Source organism: Cryptomeria japonica, chromosome 5, assembly GCF_030272615.1.
Source record: "Cryptomeria japonica chromosome 5, Sugi_1.0, whole genome shotgun sequence".
Classification (NCBI taxonomy): Eukaryota; Viridiplantae; Streptophyta; class Pinopsida; order Cupressales; family Cupressaceae; genus Cryptomeria; species Cryptomeria japonica.
In genome coordinates, this window is record NC_081409.1 from 217,606,343 (window position 1) to 217,626,652 (window position 20,310).

The 20,310-nt window shown below is 36.4% G+C and overlaps 1 protein-coding gene across 2 annotated transcripts; it reads left to right on the top strand.

The window, feature by feature from the left end:
- The first annotated feature begins 9,490 nt into the window (after nt 1–9,490).
- Nucleotides 9,491–19,757, top strand: LOC131064399 (pentatricopeptide repeat-containing protein At5g64320, mitochondrial). 2 transcript variants are annotated; one of them, XR_009111266.2, is made up of 2 exons: nt 9,491–9,692; nt 17,488–19,757. XR_009111266.2 is itself a non-coding variant. In XM_057998533.1 (2 exons), the coding sequence occupies exons 1-2, from the start codon at nt 9,668–9,670 to the stop codon at nt 11,184–11,186; spliced, it is 1,287 nt and encodes a 428-aa protein (XP_057854516.1). In that variant the 5' UTR covers nt 9,491–9,667; the 3' UTR covers nt 11,187–11,331. The 2 variants fall into 2 exon arrangements, 1 of the variants encoding a protein (XP_057854516.1); XM_057998533.1 differs by lacking the exon at nt 17,488–19,757 and adding an exon at nt 9,925–11,331.
- Nucleotides 19,758–20,310: the final 553 nt, after the last annotated feature.

The window sequence follows — 20,310 nt, forward strand, 5'->3', positions numbered from 1 at the left end:
TTTATCTTACCCCCTACTCTTCTCTCTAACTGCCTTTCTCACCCCCTTCCACCTCCTATCCTATTCTCTCCCTCTCTTCCTATCCCCTTCTCTCTCTTCTCTAATCCTATTATCACCCTCTCCACCTCCTTATCTTTATTTCCCCCATCTCTCTCACTCTCTTCCTATCCCCTTCTCTCTCTATCTCTAACACTCTCTCCCTCCCCCTCTCCTTATCCTATTCTATCCCTCTCTTCCTACCTCTCTCTCTCTCTCTCTCTCTCTCTCCTCTCTCTCTCTCCTCTCTCTCTCTCTCTCTCTCTCCCTTCTCTTCTTTCCATATCTCTCTCCCTCTCACCTTCTCTCTTTGCCTCTAACTATCTCTCCCTCCCCCTCTCCTTATCCTATTCTATCCTCTCTTCCTATCCCTACTCTCTCTCTCTCAATCCTATTCTCACCCTCTCTCCCCTTCTCTTTCTTTCCTCTATCTCTCTCCCCTCTCTTCCTATCCCCCTTCTCTCTTTGTCTCTAACTCTCTCTCCCTCCCACTCTCCTTATCCTATTCTATCCCTATCTTCCTACCCCCTACTCTCTCTCCCTCCCCCCTCTCCCTATCCTCTTCTCTCTCTCTCTCTCTCTCTCTCTCTCTCTCTCTCTCTCTCTCTCTCTCTCTCTCTCTCTCTCTCTCCCTCCTCTCTCTCTCTCTCTCTCTCTCTCTCTCTCTCTCTCTCTCTCCCTTCTCTTTCTTTCCCTATCTCTCTCCTCCCCTCTCTTCCTATCCTCTTCTCTCTTTGTCTTTAACTCTCTCTCCCTCACCCTCTCCTTATCCTATTCTATCTCTCTCTTCCTACTCCCTAGTCTCTCTCTCTCTCTAAACTCTCTCTCCCTCCCCCTCTCCCTATCGTATCTCTCTCTCTCTCTCTCCTCTCTCTCTCTCTCTCTCCCTCTCTTTCTCTTAATCCTATTCTCACCCTCTCTCCCTTCTCTTTCTTTCCCTATCTCTCTCCCTCTCTTCCTATCCCTTCTCTCTTTGTCTCTAACTCTCTCTCCCTCCCCCTCTCCTTATCCTATCCTATCCCTCTCTTCCTATCCCCTACTCTCTCTCTCTCAATCCTATTCTCACCCCTCTCTCCCTTCTCTTCTTCCCCTATCTCTCTCCCTCTCTTCCTATCCCCTTCTCTCTTTGTCTCTAACTCTCTCTCCCTCCCCCTCTCCTTATCCTATTCTATCCCTATCTTCCTACCCCCTACTCTCTCTCTCTCTCTCTCTCTCTCTCTCTCTCTCTCTCTCTCTCTCTCTCTCTCTCTCTCTCTCTCTCTCTCTCTCTTCTCTTCATATCCCCTTCTCTCTTTGTTTCCCCCTCTCTCTCCCTCCCCCCCCTCTCTCTCTCTCCCTCTCTTAATCCTATTCTCACCCTCTCTCCCTTCTCTTTCTTTCCCTATCTCTCTCCCTCTCTTCCTATCCCCTTATCTCTTTGTCTCTAACTCTCTCTCCCTCCCCCTCTCCTTATCCTATTCTATCCCTATCTTCCTATCCCCTACTCTCTGCCTCTCTCTCTCTCTCTCTCTCTATATATATATATATATATATATATATATATCCTATTCTCACCCTCTCTCCCTTCTCTTTCTTTCCCTATCTATCTCCCTCACTTCCTATTCCATTCTCTCTCTATCTCTAACTCTCTCTCCCTCCCCTTCTCCTTCTCCTATTCTATCCCTCTCTTCCTACTCTCTCTCTCTCTCACTCTCTCTCTCCCTCTCCCTCTCTCAATCCTATTCTCACCCTCTCTCCCTCTCTTCGTATCCCCTTCTCTCTTTGTCTCTAACTCTCTCTCCCTCCCCCTCTCCTTATCCTATTCTATCCCTCTCTTCCTATCCCCTACTCTTTCTCTCTCTCTCTCTCAATCCTATTCTCACCCTCTCTCCCTTCTCTTTCTTTCCCTATCTCTCTCCCTCTCTTCCTATCCCCTTCTCTCTTTGTCTCTAACTCTCCCTCCCTCCCACTCTCCTTATCCTATTCTATCCCTATCTTCCTACCCCCTACTCTCTCTCTCTCTCTCTCTCTCTCTCTCTCTCTCTCTCTCTCCTCCTCTATCTCTGTCTCTCTGTCTCTATCTCTATCTCTGTCTCTGTCTTTCTCTGTCTCTGTCTCTGTCTCTCTCTCCATTCTCTTTCTTTCCCGACCTCTCTCCCTCTCTTCATATCCGCTTCTCTCTTTGTCTCTAACTCTCTCTCTCTCTCTCTCTCTCTCTCTCCCCCTCTCTCACACACACACACACCCTCTTTCCCTACCTCTCTCCTTCTCTTCATATCCCCTTCTCTCTTTGTCTCCCCCTCTCCTTCTCCTATTCTATCCCTCTCTTCCTACTCTCTCTCTCTCTCTCTCTCTCTCTCTCTCTCTCTCTCTCTCTCTCTCTCTCTCCCCCTTCTCTTTCTTTCCCTGCCTCTCTCCCTCTCTTCATATCCGCTTCTCTCTCTCTCTCTCTCTCTCTCCCTCTCCCTTCTCTTTCTTTCCCTATCTCTCTCCCTCACTTCTTATCCCCTTCTCTCTCTCTCAACCATATTCTCATTCTCCCCTCTCTCTCTCTCTCCCCACTTCTTCTTTGGTTCCTAGTTCTACATAACCCATATGAGTTATGCAGAACTAAGGCCAAAACTTCTAGTTTTGCATAACCAATACGGGTTATGAGAAATTTTTTCTCAAAACCTATACGCGTTTTGAGGAGCTTTTTTTTTTATTGTACGAGTTTTGAGGAACTCTTTTAAATTTTTTTATTTTTTTTTGGCTAGGTTTACCAAGCCTAGCACATTTTTGAATTTCATAGAACATACACGGGTTATGCGAAATTTCTTTTTTTTTGTAGGTGGCCACTTTTCTGTTCACCATCATGGTGCACTTACCCTACGATGAAATGCAAGGATTCAAGGAAACTCTAGGTCTAAAGGAAATTTAATGCAAGGTGTTACTTGTGCTATTATGGAAAGACACAAGGACAAGTGATAAAGAGAGGGTATGCTAAGTAGGAGATCATGAAATCCAAGCAGACCACTCAACTCAAAAATTCTAAAATGTTCCCTAACTCAAGGATGATGTACCTCAAGTGATACAGGAGGATTGATAACCAATATTTGTTTCAAGACATTTTAAGAGCGACCTAAGTGCAAGGCTAAGATTTGTTTGACTAATGAATGAGTGGAAGGATTTAATATACAATGAGATGAAGTGATCTAAAGGATGCTAAGACTAAAGAAGTGATGCAAGGACTAAATGTGTGATCAAATGGGATAATCTAAATATGCAAGGACTAGGTATGACCAAGTGAGATGACAAAAACTATGCGAGGATTAGAGGTGCAACTAGGTGGAATGATGTGACTATGCAATAACCTAAAAGGTATGGAAAACTAGAATGATGTGACTTATGGAAAGACCTAAAAAATATTAGAACTACAAAATGATGTCTCTACAAGTTTACTAGTGTTGGGAGATAATATGGTTGAATGTACTGTCTTGTGTTATGCACTTGTGATAAGGATCTTCTAAAAAAGAAAGCTTGTGATCTTATAGGTTCACATTTAAATTCTATTGTATGACCATTTTGGAAGTGATGAGGAGGCAACAGACTGGAAGGATAACCTTGAACCAACCAACCTCTAAGGCTCACAAACTCAACCAAATCCCTACTACTAAAGGGTCCTTACACAACACCAAGTCAAGAAATGGTTCAATGACACCAAACAATGCCTTGGGAGACTTAAAGGCTCCAAAATGACCACTTACAAACAACTAACACTCTCAAGTCTTGTGTGACTACACACATACCCTTGCATACATGAGTGGGCTACTACTAGGCTTTAGGGGTTTGAAAGGCCCACTTGACCAATTCAATACAAAAACCCTTGGAGGGGTGTTCTCATAACACCTTAACACAAATGAAATAGGATTTCATGGTTTAGACCCATCGAAACACCAATTTTGACTCACTTGCCCAGAAACAAAACCAATTGCAATTAGGCCTCCATTTGAAGGAATCAGGTGATAACTTTTGACACCCTGAGGATCTAGGCAAACAAATTATATTTTTAGATACCCTTTTGGTTGTTCTCAACAATATCCTAGTTTTTGGTACCAGACCAACTTGCTGATATCCCAACCAATACTGCACTAACATACCTAATAGGGCTATTAGACCTATTTGACTGAACGCCCTCCACAAACTGGTTTGGTTCTCCTAATTGGTGATTGTCACTGACCATGAAATGTTATGTAAACCTCCAAATTACTCTTCTACAACATTTAAAGCCCTTTCCAATTATTTACCACTCAATTCTCACGCACTACACTCATCAAACCGGTCTGTCACATAGAGATGCCAAACCTAGGGTTAGTTCTCCATCCTCTTCGCCCTGTTGTGTCCTCTTAATGGATTTTGGAACTGACATATTATATAGTGGCCTATCATCTTCTATAACAATAGGGTGTTCAGTTAAGGATTGATAGGCCAAAACCCATTATTACAGTCAAACCCTAGGGGTTTGAGGGTTTTAGGCTACCTGGTATAGATTTGCTTGTAGAATAGGGCAGCGATCACTTCAAGACTTCACACCAAATGAAAAAAAAGGTAAAACAATCTAGTTACATGATCTATGCCATGAGAATTCTTGTCAATCCACCTTCAGTATGTAATCAACATAAATTAGACGGTTTTATGAGTTTACAACAATTTTGATGCTTTAATTTCCTCTCCAAATCAAACAAAATCAACCCACATCAACCAACTTACATATTTCAGTGTTTGGGGTCCTTAAAGGTGTCACCCCAAATGAACACAACCTCCTCCAACTATTTTTCAAATTGAACTGACTGTTGGAGAATCACGACTTACAAAAAAAGTGCAAAATTGTCATGACATCAAACTGACAATATGACAATTTTTTGCATTATTCAACCAACTTAGAATCCTGACTATCATAGTCCCCCAAAATGATTACATTAGATTCTAAAACATAAAAAATGACTCAAATAAACCATTGGTCACTTGATCCCTCAAATTAGATCATTGTGACCCTTATTGACTCAATTTGCTCTACAAGACCCTAGGTGACAATTTGACCCATACATGGACAAACTTGTCACACTCCTAAGACATTGAATTACAAAAAGGACCCATAGGGTTTTATTACATTCCTTCTAGAATAATAGAAGATCATCTTATTCTTGGTTCATTTCTTCATAGGTAGGTGCTCTTGCACCAGGAAGTCTTAATATCGATGTAGAAATGCACGATGTTTCAACAAGAGTTTACGATTTTTGTATAAGAAGTGTCTCCTTTTCTGAATAACCTTTGGGTCGCACTATTGTTTCCTAGGGTGACGGTATGTGGACTTCTTCACAAACTTGTTGGATTTCCGAACATGGGGCATAGATGTGTTGCTAGATGGACCAATGAGAGTACATGTTCAACATTTTAGTTTGAAGTGTGGCGTTGATTGTGAAATATCTTTGTTTGTTTTGAACACACACAGAAAACACAAAAGAGAGAACGATTTTTATTTTGCAATGAAATAAAAGTACATTCAAGCACAATCCTAAGGTTGGTCAAGACAATACTTGTTGAATCCCCTTGCAATAGAATACCACATTCAATTAGATATTTAGAAGCTTGGTAGCATTGGCTCCCCTCCATGACACTCACTTCTTAGGCATAACAAGCTTTGAATTTATAAAGACCTGAAGATCTCAATAAATTTTTTATCTCAAGTTCAAGGGCACATGAGGGGTATCTTCAGCATGTGTGTATCACAACGCTTGAGTCAGCAAATAGAAGGTTTTTGTCAAATCTAAAACAAAAATATTTTTAGTACGAGACTCTCTTTCAGGCATCCATATACTCTCTCTCCCTAGGGAGACTTCCTTCCTGTAGAACATAGGTACTGAGGAAGTCGGCATAGGTAGGCAATTAGCACATGTTGTGAAGACTTTTGTCCCACATATTTTATATAGAGGCTGAGAGGTGACTTGGCTTTAGCCCATTACTACTTGGGTTGTTCTCCTCTCACTTGGCCTTATGACCTTCTCGAGGGGACAAGCCCTCTACCTAAAAATTAAAAAATTGAGCATCTATAACACTTTTCTCTTGCACCCAAGACCATGAGAGCTAGGGGAGAGGATAGTGTGTGTTAGCAATAGATCTGCTCACATGCACAAATGTGCACAATCATAGAAAACAAATGTTCATTTAAAGTCCAAATCCAAATGTTTGTTATACTAAAAAGACAATCAGTTTCAAATCAAGTCTTTGTCAAACATCCCGCACCAAATGTCATTAGTAGTTTCAAGATATGATCTTTGACACACGAGAATATATGCCTTGCACAAGGAAAAATTCAAAAAGACCAGCCTCCTAGATGTGAAACAATCTCAACAAACAAAACAAACCCTATAGCTAATTAAAAAAAATTTAAACTAATAATAGAAAAATCTAGGCTAAAACAAGCTAGCTAACCTAAATAACAGGAAAATGAAAGTGAAAACAAACCTGTCTAATTCGCTAACCAGCTATTTTAAGCTAAATTAGTCCTATTCTAAGCTAATTAAAGAAAATTTAAACTAAAATCTAAAACAAACTAAGGTCTAATCTAATTTAATTTAATAAAAATCAAATCTAATTGAATTATCAAAGATAAAAATCTAATCTAACCAATTAATGACCTCTTAGATTAATTACCAAACTATTTTTTTTTTCTTTTTTGAAAACTAAATTACAATCCAAAGTTAAAATCTACAATTAACAATCTAAGATAAAAACTAAATAACAAAATCTAAATTACAATCTAAAATTACCAGTCTAATTTAAAAAATCTAAATTAGAAAATCTAAAACCAAGAATCTATTTTAAAAAACTAAATTACAAAATCTAATTTAAAACTCTAAAATTTAACAATCTACTTTTACAAATTAAATTACAAAATCTAATTTTTTTTAATAATTTTTTTTTTTGAAAAAAAATTTAATTAAAAATCTAATGCTAAAAGACTACTTAAAATTCTAATTGTAAAAACTAATTTAAAAATCTTAAAATCTAATCTTATTTAAAAAACATTAAAAAAAGTGAGTACTCCCCACAACTGCAAGCAACCTACGTGGGGGACTCCTATGGGGTCTCACGGGGCCTCACAGCTTGCGTGAATTCCCCAAGGGCTGCGTGGGTCAGTGATTGCAGGGCATGTACAAAAGTGAGCTAGAGAAAACAGTTCTGGAAACCTTTACGCAAAATGCAACCATATGACAGTGCAAATGGCACGCCAAAAATATATCTCTCTCCACGTGGACCACTAGGAGTATTAGGTGAGTAGAAACATCGAATTTCAGAAATGTGAAAGCTAGCCAAGCCGTGGGGCAGATTAAGAAGGTGAAAGGCTGTGTAAGGAGTGGGAAGAGAGGCGTGGGGAAGAATATAGTGTAGAATGTAGCGTGGAGGGGTATGGGGTGAAGCAAGGAAGGAATAGAGAAGAGTGGAAGAAGACATGGGTGTGAGTGAGGTAGGAAGAAGCGTGGGGTACGTAAGTAGTGGGAGGAATTAAGTGGGAGAATGAATGAATGAATGAATGAGTGAGTTTTAATGATGTTCATGAAATCATTGGCCTATGGGATCAGAGAAGTAGTGTTAACAGTATTTAAGGATTTTTTTTTTTTTTTTTTTGTCAGTTCTTATGTTGTGGAGCTTGATCAATAAGGAGAAGAAAGAGAGTATTGTGTAGGGAAAGGATGAGATGTGAAGGAATTCGAAAGAGAGGAGTGGGACAATGAATGGCTAAACAAAGAACGCTTCAAACACATTAACCTGCAACAAAATGCATTAATCTGCAAAATGTATCCAAGACATCAAAATGTATACAACAAACGTTTAGCACAAAGATAAAGTGTGGGAATCCCTTCAGGAGGTGTGCAAGCCAAATAAAAATGTGATCTCAGAGTTTAATATGAATGCAAGAAATGCACAAAATAGATTAATCTGTATAAAATAACATCACTCAAAATATCATTGCACTGATATCTATGCATTTACTTGTGAAGACGTGCATCCTTCTAAAACACACACATGCAAATCAAAATATAAACTAAAACACACGCATGCATGCTACAAAGATCTACTCCATTGCACTTCTATCAACCAAGATCTTGTGTTCAAGAATGATGCTCTCAGAAGCACACACACACGAAGCTATGGTGAATGAAGGTTTGAAATGATAAACGTAAATGAAAGCTAAAGTGTGAGAAAGCAAGAAATGCGAGTGCAAAAGTAAACTAAATGCTAAATTGCTAGATAGCTTGAAATGAGAGAGGGGTTGAGCTTAAATAGAAGTTCTCTAGGTGGATCTAGATTATGAGATGAATGTGAGACAAAAGATGATTTTGAAATTTGTAAGTGTTTATCCCACATGCGTGTGGTGAATGCAAGTGGGTAGAGGAGAAAACATAAATGAGTGATGCAAATGCTTATGCATATATTTGTGAAAATGGATAAGTAATATTATTATTATTAAATGATAAATGGAATATGAGATAATAATAGTATTAATAATGAACAAATGATAATGATTTATAATGGTGTTAATGATTTAATGATAATATTAACAAGTAAATGAATAATGATATATGATAATATTAGTGAGTAAATAATGGATAAATAAATAATGATATAAAATTTTATTAATGAATAAATAATATTAATGGATAAATGATGATATTAATGATAATATTAGTGATGGATAATATTAATTATAAATGATAATAAATGCATGAAAAAAATGAAGTGGATCCACCTTGGCTTAGAATGACAAGTTTATGTGTCTACAACGTGTCTCAATTCCATATATATGTTTAATTATTGAATTATTGAATTCATTTAATTAGACCCTAGGTATTTCCTTACATTAATAGTTTAACAATTTTATTGGCATTATATTACTAGAAACTACACAAGGCATTATGTGTCAACGTGTCTATTGTCTTTTAATCTTAAAGATTAGCACGCGGAGTTTGATTCAAAACTAAGAAAATTCCAAACTTCACTCCTTTTACAATATATCCCTATAGACACTTTGAAGAGTCACATTGGTCTCAAAATATATATCATTTGTATGTGTGAAGACTTTTATCTTCTTTGAAAAATTATAGGACAAATATAATTGTTAGTTAATGCTTTTTGTTTTGATTATGTATAATTTTTTGCATCAACCTGTCTGTGATCCATCATCATAATGAAATAATGATCACAAATATAATTGTCACATGAAACTAAATTATTCATATTCACATGCAAATATTGAATAAAGATGTAAAAAAGATCACAATTTATAATAGAAATCCAATTTTAAAATATAAAATCTAATCGTAAATACATTAGGTATACAAGCAAAATTAATTGTACATCTTGACCTCTTTTCATTTACATACTCAACTTTATTTATCTATCTAAAATTATTTATCACATAAAGCGATGGGTTATCTTACATTTCAGACTGCCTAAGGACATTAAAAAAGTACAATAGCCAAGAAAACAGCAACCGTCGTGGGCATTCAGGAGAAGTACGAAGTTTAGGAAAGAGAAACTAGGGTTGAGTTCAGTTGAGAAGAAATTTGAGGGCGTAGATCACCTTCTCTGCTACCAACATCAACATGAAATGGCGACTCCCAATCTTAAAACAGGTAACCACTACTACCCACTTATTTTATTTGTTTTCATTCTCTCTACGCCCTCTATCTTTCTCTGCGAACAACCACAAACCCTCACACACTGACAAGTTTTTAGAGAACATATCCCCTGCCTACATTAAGGCCCTCTGTAAATCGGGCAACATAAATAAGGCGTGGGACCTCGTCCATTCAGCCATTACTAAACGCCTTTCTCTCCCTGTTGTAATCTTCAATGTGCTTTTAGACGGTCTTGGGAATGAACGCGACCTCTGTAGAATTTACTCTCTCCTCGCTGAAATGGAAGAGATGGGCATCCATCCAAATGTCTTCACTTACAACACCCTCATAAAGACTGTGTCATCCAAATGCAAAATTGAGGAAGCACACGAGCTCTTGCATAAAATGAGGAAGAGCCATTGTATTCCTAACATTGTCACGTACACAATCCTAATTGATGCTCTCTGCAAGAAAGGTAGGGTAGATGAAGCTTTAGTATTGTTAGCTCAAATGATACAAGATGGCATTTTACCAAATACTATTTCATACAGTGCCCTAATTAATGGTCTTTGTAAGGTGGATAGAGAAGATGAAGCTCTCGGTTTGTTTGTTGGAATGAGAAATTCTCATTGTTCTCCAAATTCTATTACATATAGCACTTTGATTCATGGTTTCATTAAAGTAAAAAGAGTAAATGAAGCTCTGGTTTTAGTATGCAAAATGATACAAGATGGCTATTTTCCCAACACCTACACTTATACTATCTTGATAGATGGCTTATTCAAGGCTGGTAAAACAGAGGAAGCCTACAATGTGTTTGTACAAATGACGGAGTTTGGTCCTTTCCCCGATCAGGTGACGTTTAATGTAGTTATTAATGGACTATGCAAATATGGCCAGATGGACAAGGCTTGGGAATGTTTTCATAATATGTCGAGAAAAGGTTTACAACTAAACGTTGTTACGTACAACTTTCTGATTGCTGGATTATGTCAGAGTAACAGGGCAAGGAAGGCATTTACACTTTTTTCTCAAATGGAAGAGAGGGGATGTCTTCCTAATGTAGTAACCTATAATATTCTGATATGTGCATTGTGTAGGACAGGACACATAAGCAAGGCATTTCAAATGTTAGAAATAATGAGAATAAAGGGTTTAAAATCTGATGCAGTGACATGCAACACAATCATTAGCGGGCTGTGTAAAACAGGTGATCTTGCTAATGCACGTCTACTGTTGAATAAGATACTTGATGAAGGCACGGTTCCTGATGTAGAGGCTTATAACTGTTTGATTAATGGTCATTGTAAAATTGGTGAAATAGACGAGGCTTTAAAGCTTTTTAAAAGCATGGAAATGGTTGGTGTTACTCCAAATGTTGTAACCTATACCACGCTAATTGACACATTATGCAAAGAAGACAAACTTGATATTGCTTTGTCAATGTTAGATGAAATGAAAGCAAAAGGTTTGGTTTCAAATGATATTGCTTTGTCAATAACTAATTGAGTGAGAGGACTTTAATGGTGTTTCTGATAAAGTCCAAAGCCTTGATTCCCATAGTGGTGATGGCGAACACAAGAAAACTTATAGACAGAAATAGCACACTCTGTTTCTTTTGAAAAGTTATGGAGATTGAATCCTTTATATTGTCGCTCATGAATACTGGATCAGATTTTGGTTATAGTCAAATTATGTTGTTTGATGGCACAGATGATAGTGAACTGACACATTGTAATTATTGAAGCTCACAGGCAAGTTTGGAAAGAGGAACTTTCTCATGGAAGATGACCATATAAGCCGTTGATTCATTTTAAAGATGGTCAACTAAAGAAAATTTGAATGATTTACTAGAATTTACAAATTCTATTGGTGATTTCCAAGCTTGAAAAATGTTTTTGGATTTTTTTTATATAAAATATTTATTATTAGGACATTTTATATTTTTTATTAAACTTATTGTATTTTTTAGTAATCTAGGTGTTAGTTATATTAAGAAAGATTGAGTATGGGTAATAATTTTATAACATATCTTTCAAACATGTCATAAAAATGATGATTTGGATCTTCTGCCTCCTTCCTTTGCTACTGTTTTAGCTGTTAAGGCCTTTTTTTCATGTTTATGGCATTGTAAATTGTTTTACTGTTTCAAGCTGGGCTCGTAGTGATCTTTTCTTCCCACCCTTTTTTTTTGTGAATAGTGTAAACTTATTACTTATTTAATGGAATGCCTATTCATCAAAAATATGTCATAAAATGTAGTTTACATATAATATTTGGATATAAAATTTGGTATTAAGCTATTTTGCTATAAGAAATCATGTTTTGTTGTTTGACATCGAACAACTCTTAGCTTGTGCTTTGCATGTCATTGCCATCTAGACTTCTACAACATGAATAGACTTTTGCAAGCTGAATGATTTGATCATCAATCAATTAGAGGTTCTTTTCATCATAGCTAGTATGCATCTTTCCTCTTCTCAATTCTTAGAGGAGTTTGCCCCTAGCTCAAATGGTTAGTAAGGTTGCGTCAAGGCTTCGGGGTCTTCCCATATACGTCCAAGGTTCAAATCTTGTCGATTTGGTTATCTTGGTAAAAGTCTTGTTCGAGCATGGTTCGTCACCTTGGGAGTTTATGGGGGGGGCTTGCTTTGTCTTGAGCTATGCTCTAGGTTATTGGGTTGCCTCTACCAATCCCTCTTGATTATCACAAAAAAAACAAGATCAAACATAACGCCTTCAATCATAGCCCATTTGTTTATGAAAACCCCATTGTTAAAAGTGCTTTTAATTGAGAATATAAATGGGAAAATACAAAGAACAAAAACGTAATAAGACAATGAAGTGTCTAAAGTATGGGATTTTAACGATACGGGCGATGATAATTACTTGTTGACAATTGTTCAACAATAATTCAAATAACAAAGACCATGAAATTAAGGTTTGTGATTGCAAATGCATCCGACTCTCTCAAAATTTCATTATTCAACAAAAAAATTCAAAATCTCAATTGGAATATTTTGGATGGTATGGATCGATATGTTTAGTTATAAATTTGCACACCTTTGTTTTCTATAGAGTGGATCTTTATTTGGTAGAGCATGTGATTATCCCAATCTTAAGTGAAAATTTTGGACTTAGAACTTGCTTGGTAATAACTCAACAAATAAGAAAATTATATAAATATACAAAATAAATTTAAATTATTCATGGGACATAAGAAGTGAATCTAGAGATCCTAAGTCTTTGTCTCATAATTTTATTGTTTTCAATAAATGCCAATAAATCATTTCAATTACCTGACAATGTATTCATGTTGCTAAGAACCTATTATTGAAGTTGACTATAAGAAAAACATAAAAAGTCAAGGTTTTTTCACAGGTTTGTAAATTTGTTTGGATGATAGAGATTGTAAACAAAACTTGTGAAAAGCTCACATGGTTGAGGCAAGTGTCATCGGGAAACTTGAGAGTTCCCTTATAGGACTTGGTGCACAAGTTTTTTGTAAATTATTTGTCACACAAAACATGAGTTCTTACCAAGATCAAACTATGATCCCAACTTTGATGGCTAGGGTTGACATATTTTGAGATCAAATTATGATCCCAACTTTGATGACAACATAAAATCAAGAGATAGAAAGACTTAAAGTTGTACAAAATACTTTGGAAACCATCAAGCAATGAAAACTAAGAAAAGGTCAATTGTAGGCTTAGTAATTAAATCTTCAAATTCACCTTCAATCTTTGGGACATAGGTAAAGTTGGAGAAATTGTTGCAAGATCAGAAATATATGACAACCACTTCACATACAAAAGAGTAGAGTAAGTTTAGATTTGCTTATAGTTAGGCAAAGGTGACAACTAATGAACACCAAGAATAGAAACGATTAAATATTGTATGAGACCATGTCATCTATTCAAAGAGATAAAATTTAGATCATTGCCAAGTATAATTGTTAGAGAAAGGGAAAACACATCTCAATGACACCAATGCAAGTGAACAATGATCAAGATAAGTGATAGATTCAAGGGAGACCCATGTAAGATACCTAGAGAGAAAGGTCATAGCAAAGCCAAGAACATTAGATATTAGAAAGTGATAGTGGCAATGAACATGTGATTGCCACAAATAGACTAAAATAAGATGGAGTAGTCTTATTGATGGATTATATTAAAGGGATTGTCATAAACAAGACAAATCAATGACAATGCTTGCAAAAAGTGCACTATGCAGGAGTTAAGTGACATGCATAGCACAAGGTCTTTTTTGTTCCATTTGTTCGTTTATCTCTTCATGTATAAGTTTGAAACCTATGAGGGCTAAAGAAATAAACATAAAACTACAAATCATAAGATTGTTTAGAAAGTATATTCTTTTAAGAAAGCATTCATGATAAAGAATCACAATGGTTGTGTAAAGAGGAATGGTAGTCCCTACTGGTAGTGTATAGGGTTTGGTCTTAAGAATACACTAGTTTGGCATTGTGAAATTCTCTTATATTTGAAGATGATTGCCCTTAAAATGGACAAAGACCAAGTGGTAATTGTACGACAAGAAGATCCACTAGTTAAAAGAGGATAGTGATCTAGCATTTGGCATCTCCCAAAAGAGATGAACATGGTATGAAGCTAACAAACTATGTTATCAATCAAATATGATAGTCCTATGACATGAAGATAGTGGTAGTAAGATCCAAGTGGACAAATACAATGACATGAAGAGGTTAGGGACAATCATCATTTGCCTTTTCATGACAAAGACAATTTGCTTTCAAGCAAGGATAGTCATGCTATGAGCATGATATCAATGCAAGACATGGTGACAAGAAAGAAGAGTCTAAGAAGTGGCATGAACATAGGTTTAGAAGATAGTTCTTTCTATAGTCAACAACTACATTGTATGATATTCAATATAGTAGATATTGGAAACAAAATGAAAACCATAAGGATGACACTCCTTAACATCCAAGAGTAGTAAGAAAACCATTACGCTATAGTCATGAGATAAAACACTTAAGTGTTAGGGACATATTTGAGAGTGGCATAGAAATAGAAGAAGTCAATAGCCATTGACATGCATGGTTTGAAAGACTTTGGTGACGACCCCAATACTTTGATAGTGAAGATCCCACATACCAATGACATGATAGTCATGTTGAAAGACAATCATATCTACAACTAAGTAGCTAGCTATCAAGAAGAGTGATTTTCCTTGAGTGAAGGGCATTCAACCCTTTTGTTGACAATGAGTATGAAGTAATCTCTAGTAGTATCTCTTCCATTCAAAGGAATTAGTGTTGTCCTTCTTCATTTCGAGTTTTTGTCCATGGATGACATGGAATGACAAAGTGCACAATCATGATGAAGGTAAAAGAATAGTAGACCTAGAAGGTGTACTAAGAATGGAAAGTATTTGTGATTGCTGTCTCATAAAACTAGAGGGTAAATTGTTAAATGATGGTGTCTTGTCTATGAATTAAAAACCTCATAAAATTGAGAGTTAGTCATTTAATGGATATATCAAGCATTAGAACAATGGCATGGCTGGTGTGTCATGGTATGATAGTGATATTATTTTAATTTGAGAGATGTTTTTGATAAGGATAAGGCAAAGATGCTTTAAAGACATTATGACAATCCTAAGTGACAAGTAGTCAGGTATGATAGTCTATTAAGCTAATGGTCCTATAGAGAGTTTTAAAGATAGCTTAAGGTAGAGATCTTATTCATTCTACAATGAACAACATAGAGAAATGGATATAGTCGTTGCATATGTTACCCGTGAGGCCATAGATGACACTTAACGATTTGCTAAAAGGACAGTTTCATGCATGGGAACAAGTAATGTAATGGCAATCCCTTGCATATTATAGCATGATAGTCCCAAGCCAACTAATAGGAGTAAGAGTAATTAAGAAAATGGAGGAAGAATGTGCCTTCAAGAGGAAAATAAACTTAAAAATAGGCGTAGTTTTATAATTCCTGGTGGCATTTTAACATGCGCAAAAGTTCCTCAGAGGTAATGAATGCATCAAAGGGCAGTTTCAAACAATAAAGTCACAATTTGAAAGCTTTTAATGGCCTATTTCATTTTCACCTGACCCCAACACTTTACAATTCCAAAACCTTTGGAAAACACATGTCCTATGGTCATGGAAGGAGTTACAAAAGTCAAGGATATCATGTAAGATAGTTTGAAGACTTTTTCAAGTGGTTGAGGGAACTTTGGAAGCTTTTTGACTTAATCCCCATGCCCATAGCCTCTATGCCTATCAGTACCCACAGTGGGTGGTACCATTGTTGACACTGTTGGCAGTGGGTGTCGATAGTGACACCGCCACTATATCGGTGGTGGGGCCCCCTTGTCTCATGGGGAAACCCTGGACGGGGGGGTTAACCCCCTAATACTTTAAAAAAAAACAAAAAAAATCTGCCCATTTTAAAAAATAAAAAATAAAAATATAACTTTGTAATATTTAAATTGCCTGCAAAATTTTTTATATGCCATGTTTTGTATATCGATGGTGTCAAGGCTTTTGGGTCGACCATTTTATATTTTTCAGAAAATATTTATGATGGCATATTGGAGAAAAATTGAAAATTTTATTTTATGGCATATTGGCAAATTTTTGGAATCCAGTTGACATGCATATAGCCTAATTGGTTGTTTTCTTCCACGAAGCATATCTTGGTCATATGGTGTCAGTTTTTTGACTTCTTATAGTCATTGGAAAGGTGGCTCAATTTACTATGCTATGATATGATTAGTTTTTCCATATTTTGCTATTTGGGTAGTGAAATGTGAGTTGGAAGTCAGATTACCTTTATGGCTCTCAAAGGTCATAACTTGAGCATATGGAGTCGGATTTTGGACCTCAAATAGTCGATGGAAAGCTCTTGGAGAGAAATATTCTTTGGTTCATATTTGGATCAGGTTTGCTTTGATTTATTTGTTGCTATATTGATTTGAACTATTTATGGGTTCTTTTGACTATGTTGATAGTATGAGTTTATGACATGTTACATATTGAAGATTTGGATTTGATGTCATTCTACACTCGGTATTGTATCTTGATTGCCATTATGTTGATATGGTTATCAGTTTTGGTTTGAGTATGTATGTTGCATTGTTGGGTCTACAAGTTGTGCAGTGTCATAGGCAGTCTATACTTGCAGGATTGCATTTATGGCTTGGATATGGGTTGTCTATGTTCATAGACCTTTCATTGTTGATGTATATTCAGATTGGTGGCTTGGTTTAGTCACATGGTTTGTTGATTTTGTTGTCATGTTGAGGAGGAGAGATGTTGTTACTAGGTACAGTCATGGTGGAGGACCTATGGTGTTGAATATGTGATGCTGACAGGTTGGACACATTGAGAGTTAGATGCTTGTTTTGTGGATGTGATCATGATGCCATGGTTTTTCCTTGTGTTTAGGGACTTTGGCATGACATGATTGGATTTCCAAGTTCATTGATTGGTGATGATTTGATTTGGATTCCTGATTGATTATGACAGTGTAACTTCTTGGTTGAGGATCATGTTTACTTTGGCTTTTGGAGAGCTCACGATGTGCACTTTGAGTTATTTGATTGCTAGATGGTTTTCGTTGATTTTGATGATTAGAGGATGGTTTTTTAATGATGTCATGGATAACTTGGTTACACTTTTCTGTGAGAGCTTTTGATAGTGATAATGTGGTAGTGTAGGATTGGTTCTTGATTGTTTGTTGGTGGTTTTGTATCGTTTTGGATTGGAGTTCATGGTTTACTTGATGCTATTGACATTTCAGTTGTATGTGTGTAGATGTGGATGATCTTCATTTAGGAGATGGTTATTGTGATGCTATGGAGAGATTCGTATCACGGTTCGGTGAGAGCTTGCAACAGTGATGTGTATTTACCATTGGATGGTGGATGATCTTCTTAGTGTGCAGATGTTTGGAGGATGCCTTAGATTTTGATGTTGTAGAAGGGTCTTTCACATTTGCGGGTACACTTGTAGGAGATGGTGATCTTCATCATATTTGAGGATGTTGACATCTTGAGGGCTCAAGGAGTCCTTGGTTGAGGTGTGATTTATGCTTTTTTTTGATATGTTATCCCTGCTTGATATGATGGTTGATATTATGTCATGGTGCACTCTTGATACTAGTTTAGAGTTTTGGTTTGATAAGGTTATTTGACATGTTCATATGGAGCATGTTATCTCTTTGGAGGAGGTGGTTAGATCATGATGTCATGTTTATGTTCCTGATTTTGTAGTTGGAGCTTTGACATTGATCTTGGTAGTTCTCTTTGTATTGGGAACATGATCATTTGCTTGATTACTTCATGATGATGCTATGTTGCATTTGGAGTTTGGCATGGATTGATTGTTTATAGGTACTCATGGATACATGGAGACATAGGTGATGCTGATATTATCTTGTGATTAGAGACATGTGTTGAGATGGTTATGGTTTCAACATGAAGACTGAGGAGCATTCACCTGGTATAGACTTCAAAGGAGATTGTTCTTAAATGAGTCATGATGACTTGGATGTCTTGGATGAGAATTCTCATTCCCCACTCTTGGTCTACTTGGTGGTTTACTACTTGAGAGGTATTTCCCATTGTTCCTTTCAGGGGCATTATGTTTATGCTTATCTTTCATAGATATTGATCTCTTGAGCTATGGATAGATGGTTAGTTCGGGAGGATTCAACTTGAGAGATGTATGACATTGGTTATCTTCTTGTGCATTTGAGTTAGTATTATGATGACATTCATTGATATTGAGTTTGGGAGATGGTTTATTGGGTATATTCCCTTGGGTTTAGGATTGGATATTGGTTTGATATTCTTGGTTATGAGAGACTTACATCCATGTTGATTACATGTTATATATGTTTGTTTGGTCCAAGAGATTGGACGATTTTGGGTGTCGTTATGGCTTTTCATTTGGGGTTGTATGGAGGAAATCATACTTGACACAATTGACATTCAAAGGTGTATGTAGAAGGACATGCTATAGGTTTTGATTTGCAATGTTTTTCTCTTTGGTCTTGGTAATCTTCCTAGATGTTCAGTTTCACATTACATTGGATTTGAGGTTGTTTGGAGCTATGAGTTCACTAGTTTGTGTTCATGTGTTGTCATCTAGGAGATGACATGGAGGTTCTTTTATCTCTTTCTTTTGTTGGTTGTGAAAAACATGGGAGAGTTATGGAGACTTGTGGTGATATTTGTACTTGCAGGTTATTCATATTATTGTGGACGTTCCTTGATAATACATGGTTATGGTTACACTTTCTATGTGATGCTATTAGTGGATTCATTTCAGATTTGACACTACCTATGTAGTAGGACTTTCTAGGTGTACATATGTGACATGTATTGCACTTGGAGCTTATGATTGCATGTTACATGTTGCATATGTTGATGATATGATATTCACTTGATATGTATACCTTGGAGGTATGGATAGTTGTATGTGTTAGCACTAGCTGTGGGTGCTATTTCAGCTATTGTTATTGGTTCTTGATAGCTACCTCTACATTGGTTACCTTTGGATTGAGTGTTTGTGTTTGGATATTAGTTGAGTTGGGACTTATCATACATTGTGACAAGTTGTGTGGCTTTCTCTATGGATGGCCTTTTCATGTCTAGTGACAGTGGTATGGTGAAGTGTGGGAGCATTCATGTATGAGATCATGGTCACTTTGTTTCTTTTTGTAAGTATCTAGTCGATGGAGCACATGGAGTAATTTGATTCCATGATGGTATATGTTCCCTTGTTCATGTTGTGGTTACTTATTGGCTCTTATGCAATGTATACAACAAGTGGGAGAATGTTGGGAAAATAGTTGTTGTAAACCTTGCATAATAATGTTTGTAATTGTAATATTTATTTATTATGCAAGTTTCCAATGGACATGCAACGCAATATCTATTTATTTGATGTTGCACGTGAAGGTGTAACATGTAGAGATTCCTTGGGAATATTTTTGGGACCATTGGATGAGTTGTATTGTAACATTGAAAAATATTATATTGTATTTATTGAATATTGGGGAATGTAATTTCATAAAGTACCCAATATTAGATGTGGGGCTTGTGCATTAAGAAATTGTGTGTATTAAGCAACAATATAGTTTTGAAAACCAATTTGGTACATCATCATAGTAGTTCTAGGTCCTTTTCAAAGTGTTTTTCTTTCCCTTTACCTTGCAAGCAATAGATTAGGTGAAATATTGAAAGGAACTAGGCTTCTTTGGAAGTTCATCTCCACTATAGGTCACCCACAACTTAAAGATGATGCAATGTGTCACAATGTTGTCGAGTTAATAGCTTAATAAAGGGTGTAGGCTTTTGCAATAACAGGTTGATAATATTCCTAATTGGTGAGTGAAGTTGACAATAAAATGTTGATGGGAAAAAGTTTTCTACAAGAAATAAAAGAGGTAGTTTTCTCAATGTTGGTATAAAAAGCACTTGATTTGGATGGTTATACAATGTTATTCTTCCATAAATGTTAGGACATTGTGGGGTAGGATGTTCTCTTAGCTCTAGAAGAATCTCGTAGGAACATATATATTTTAAGGGAAGTAAATAATACCTTTTGTTGGAATCATTTCTAAGATTTTTG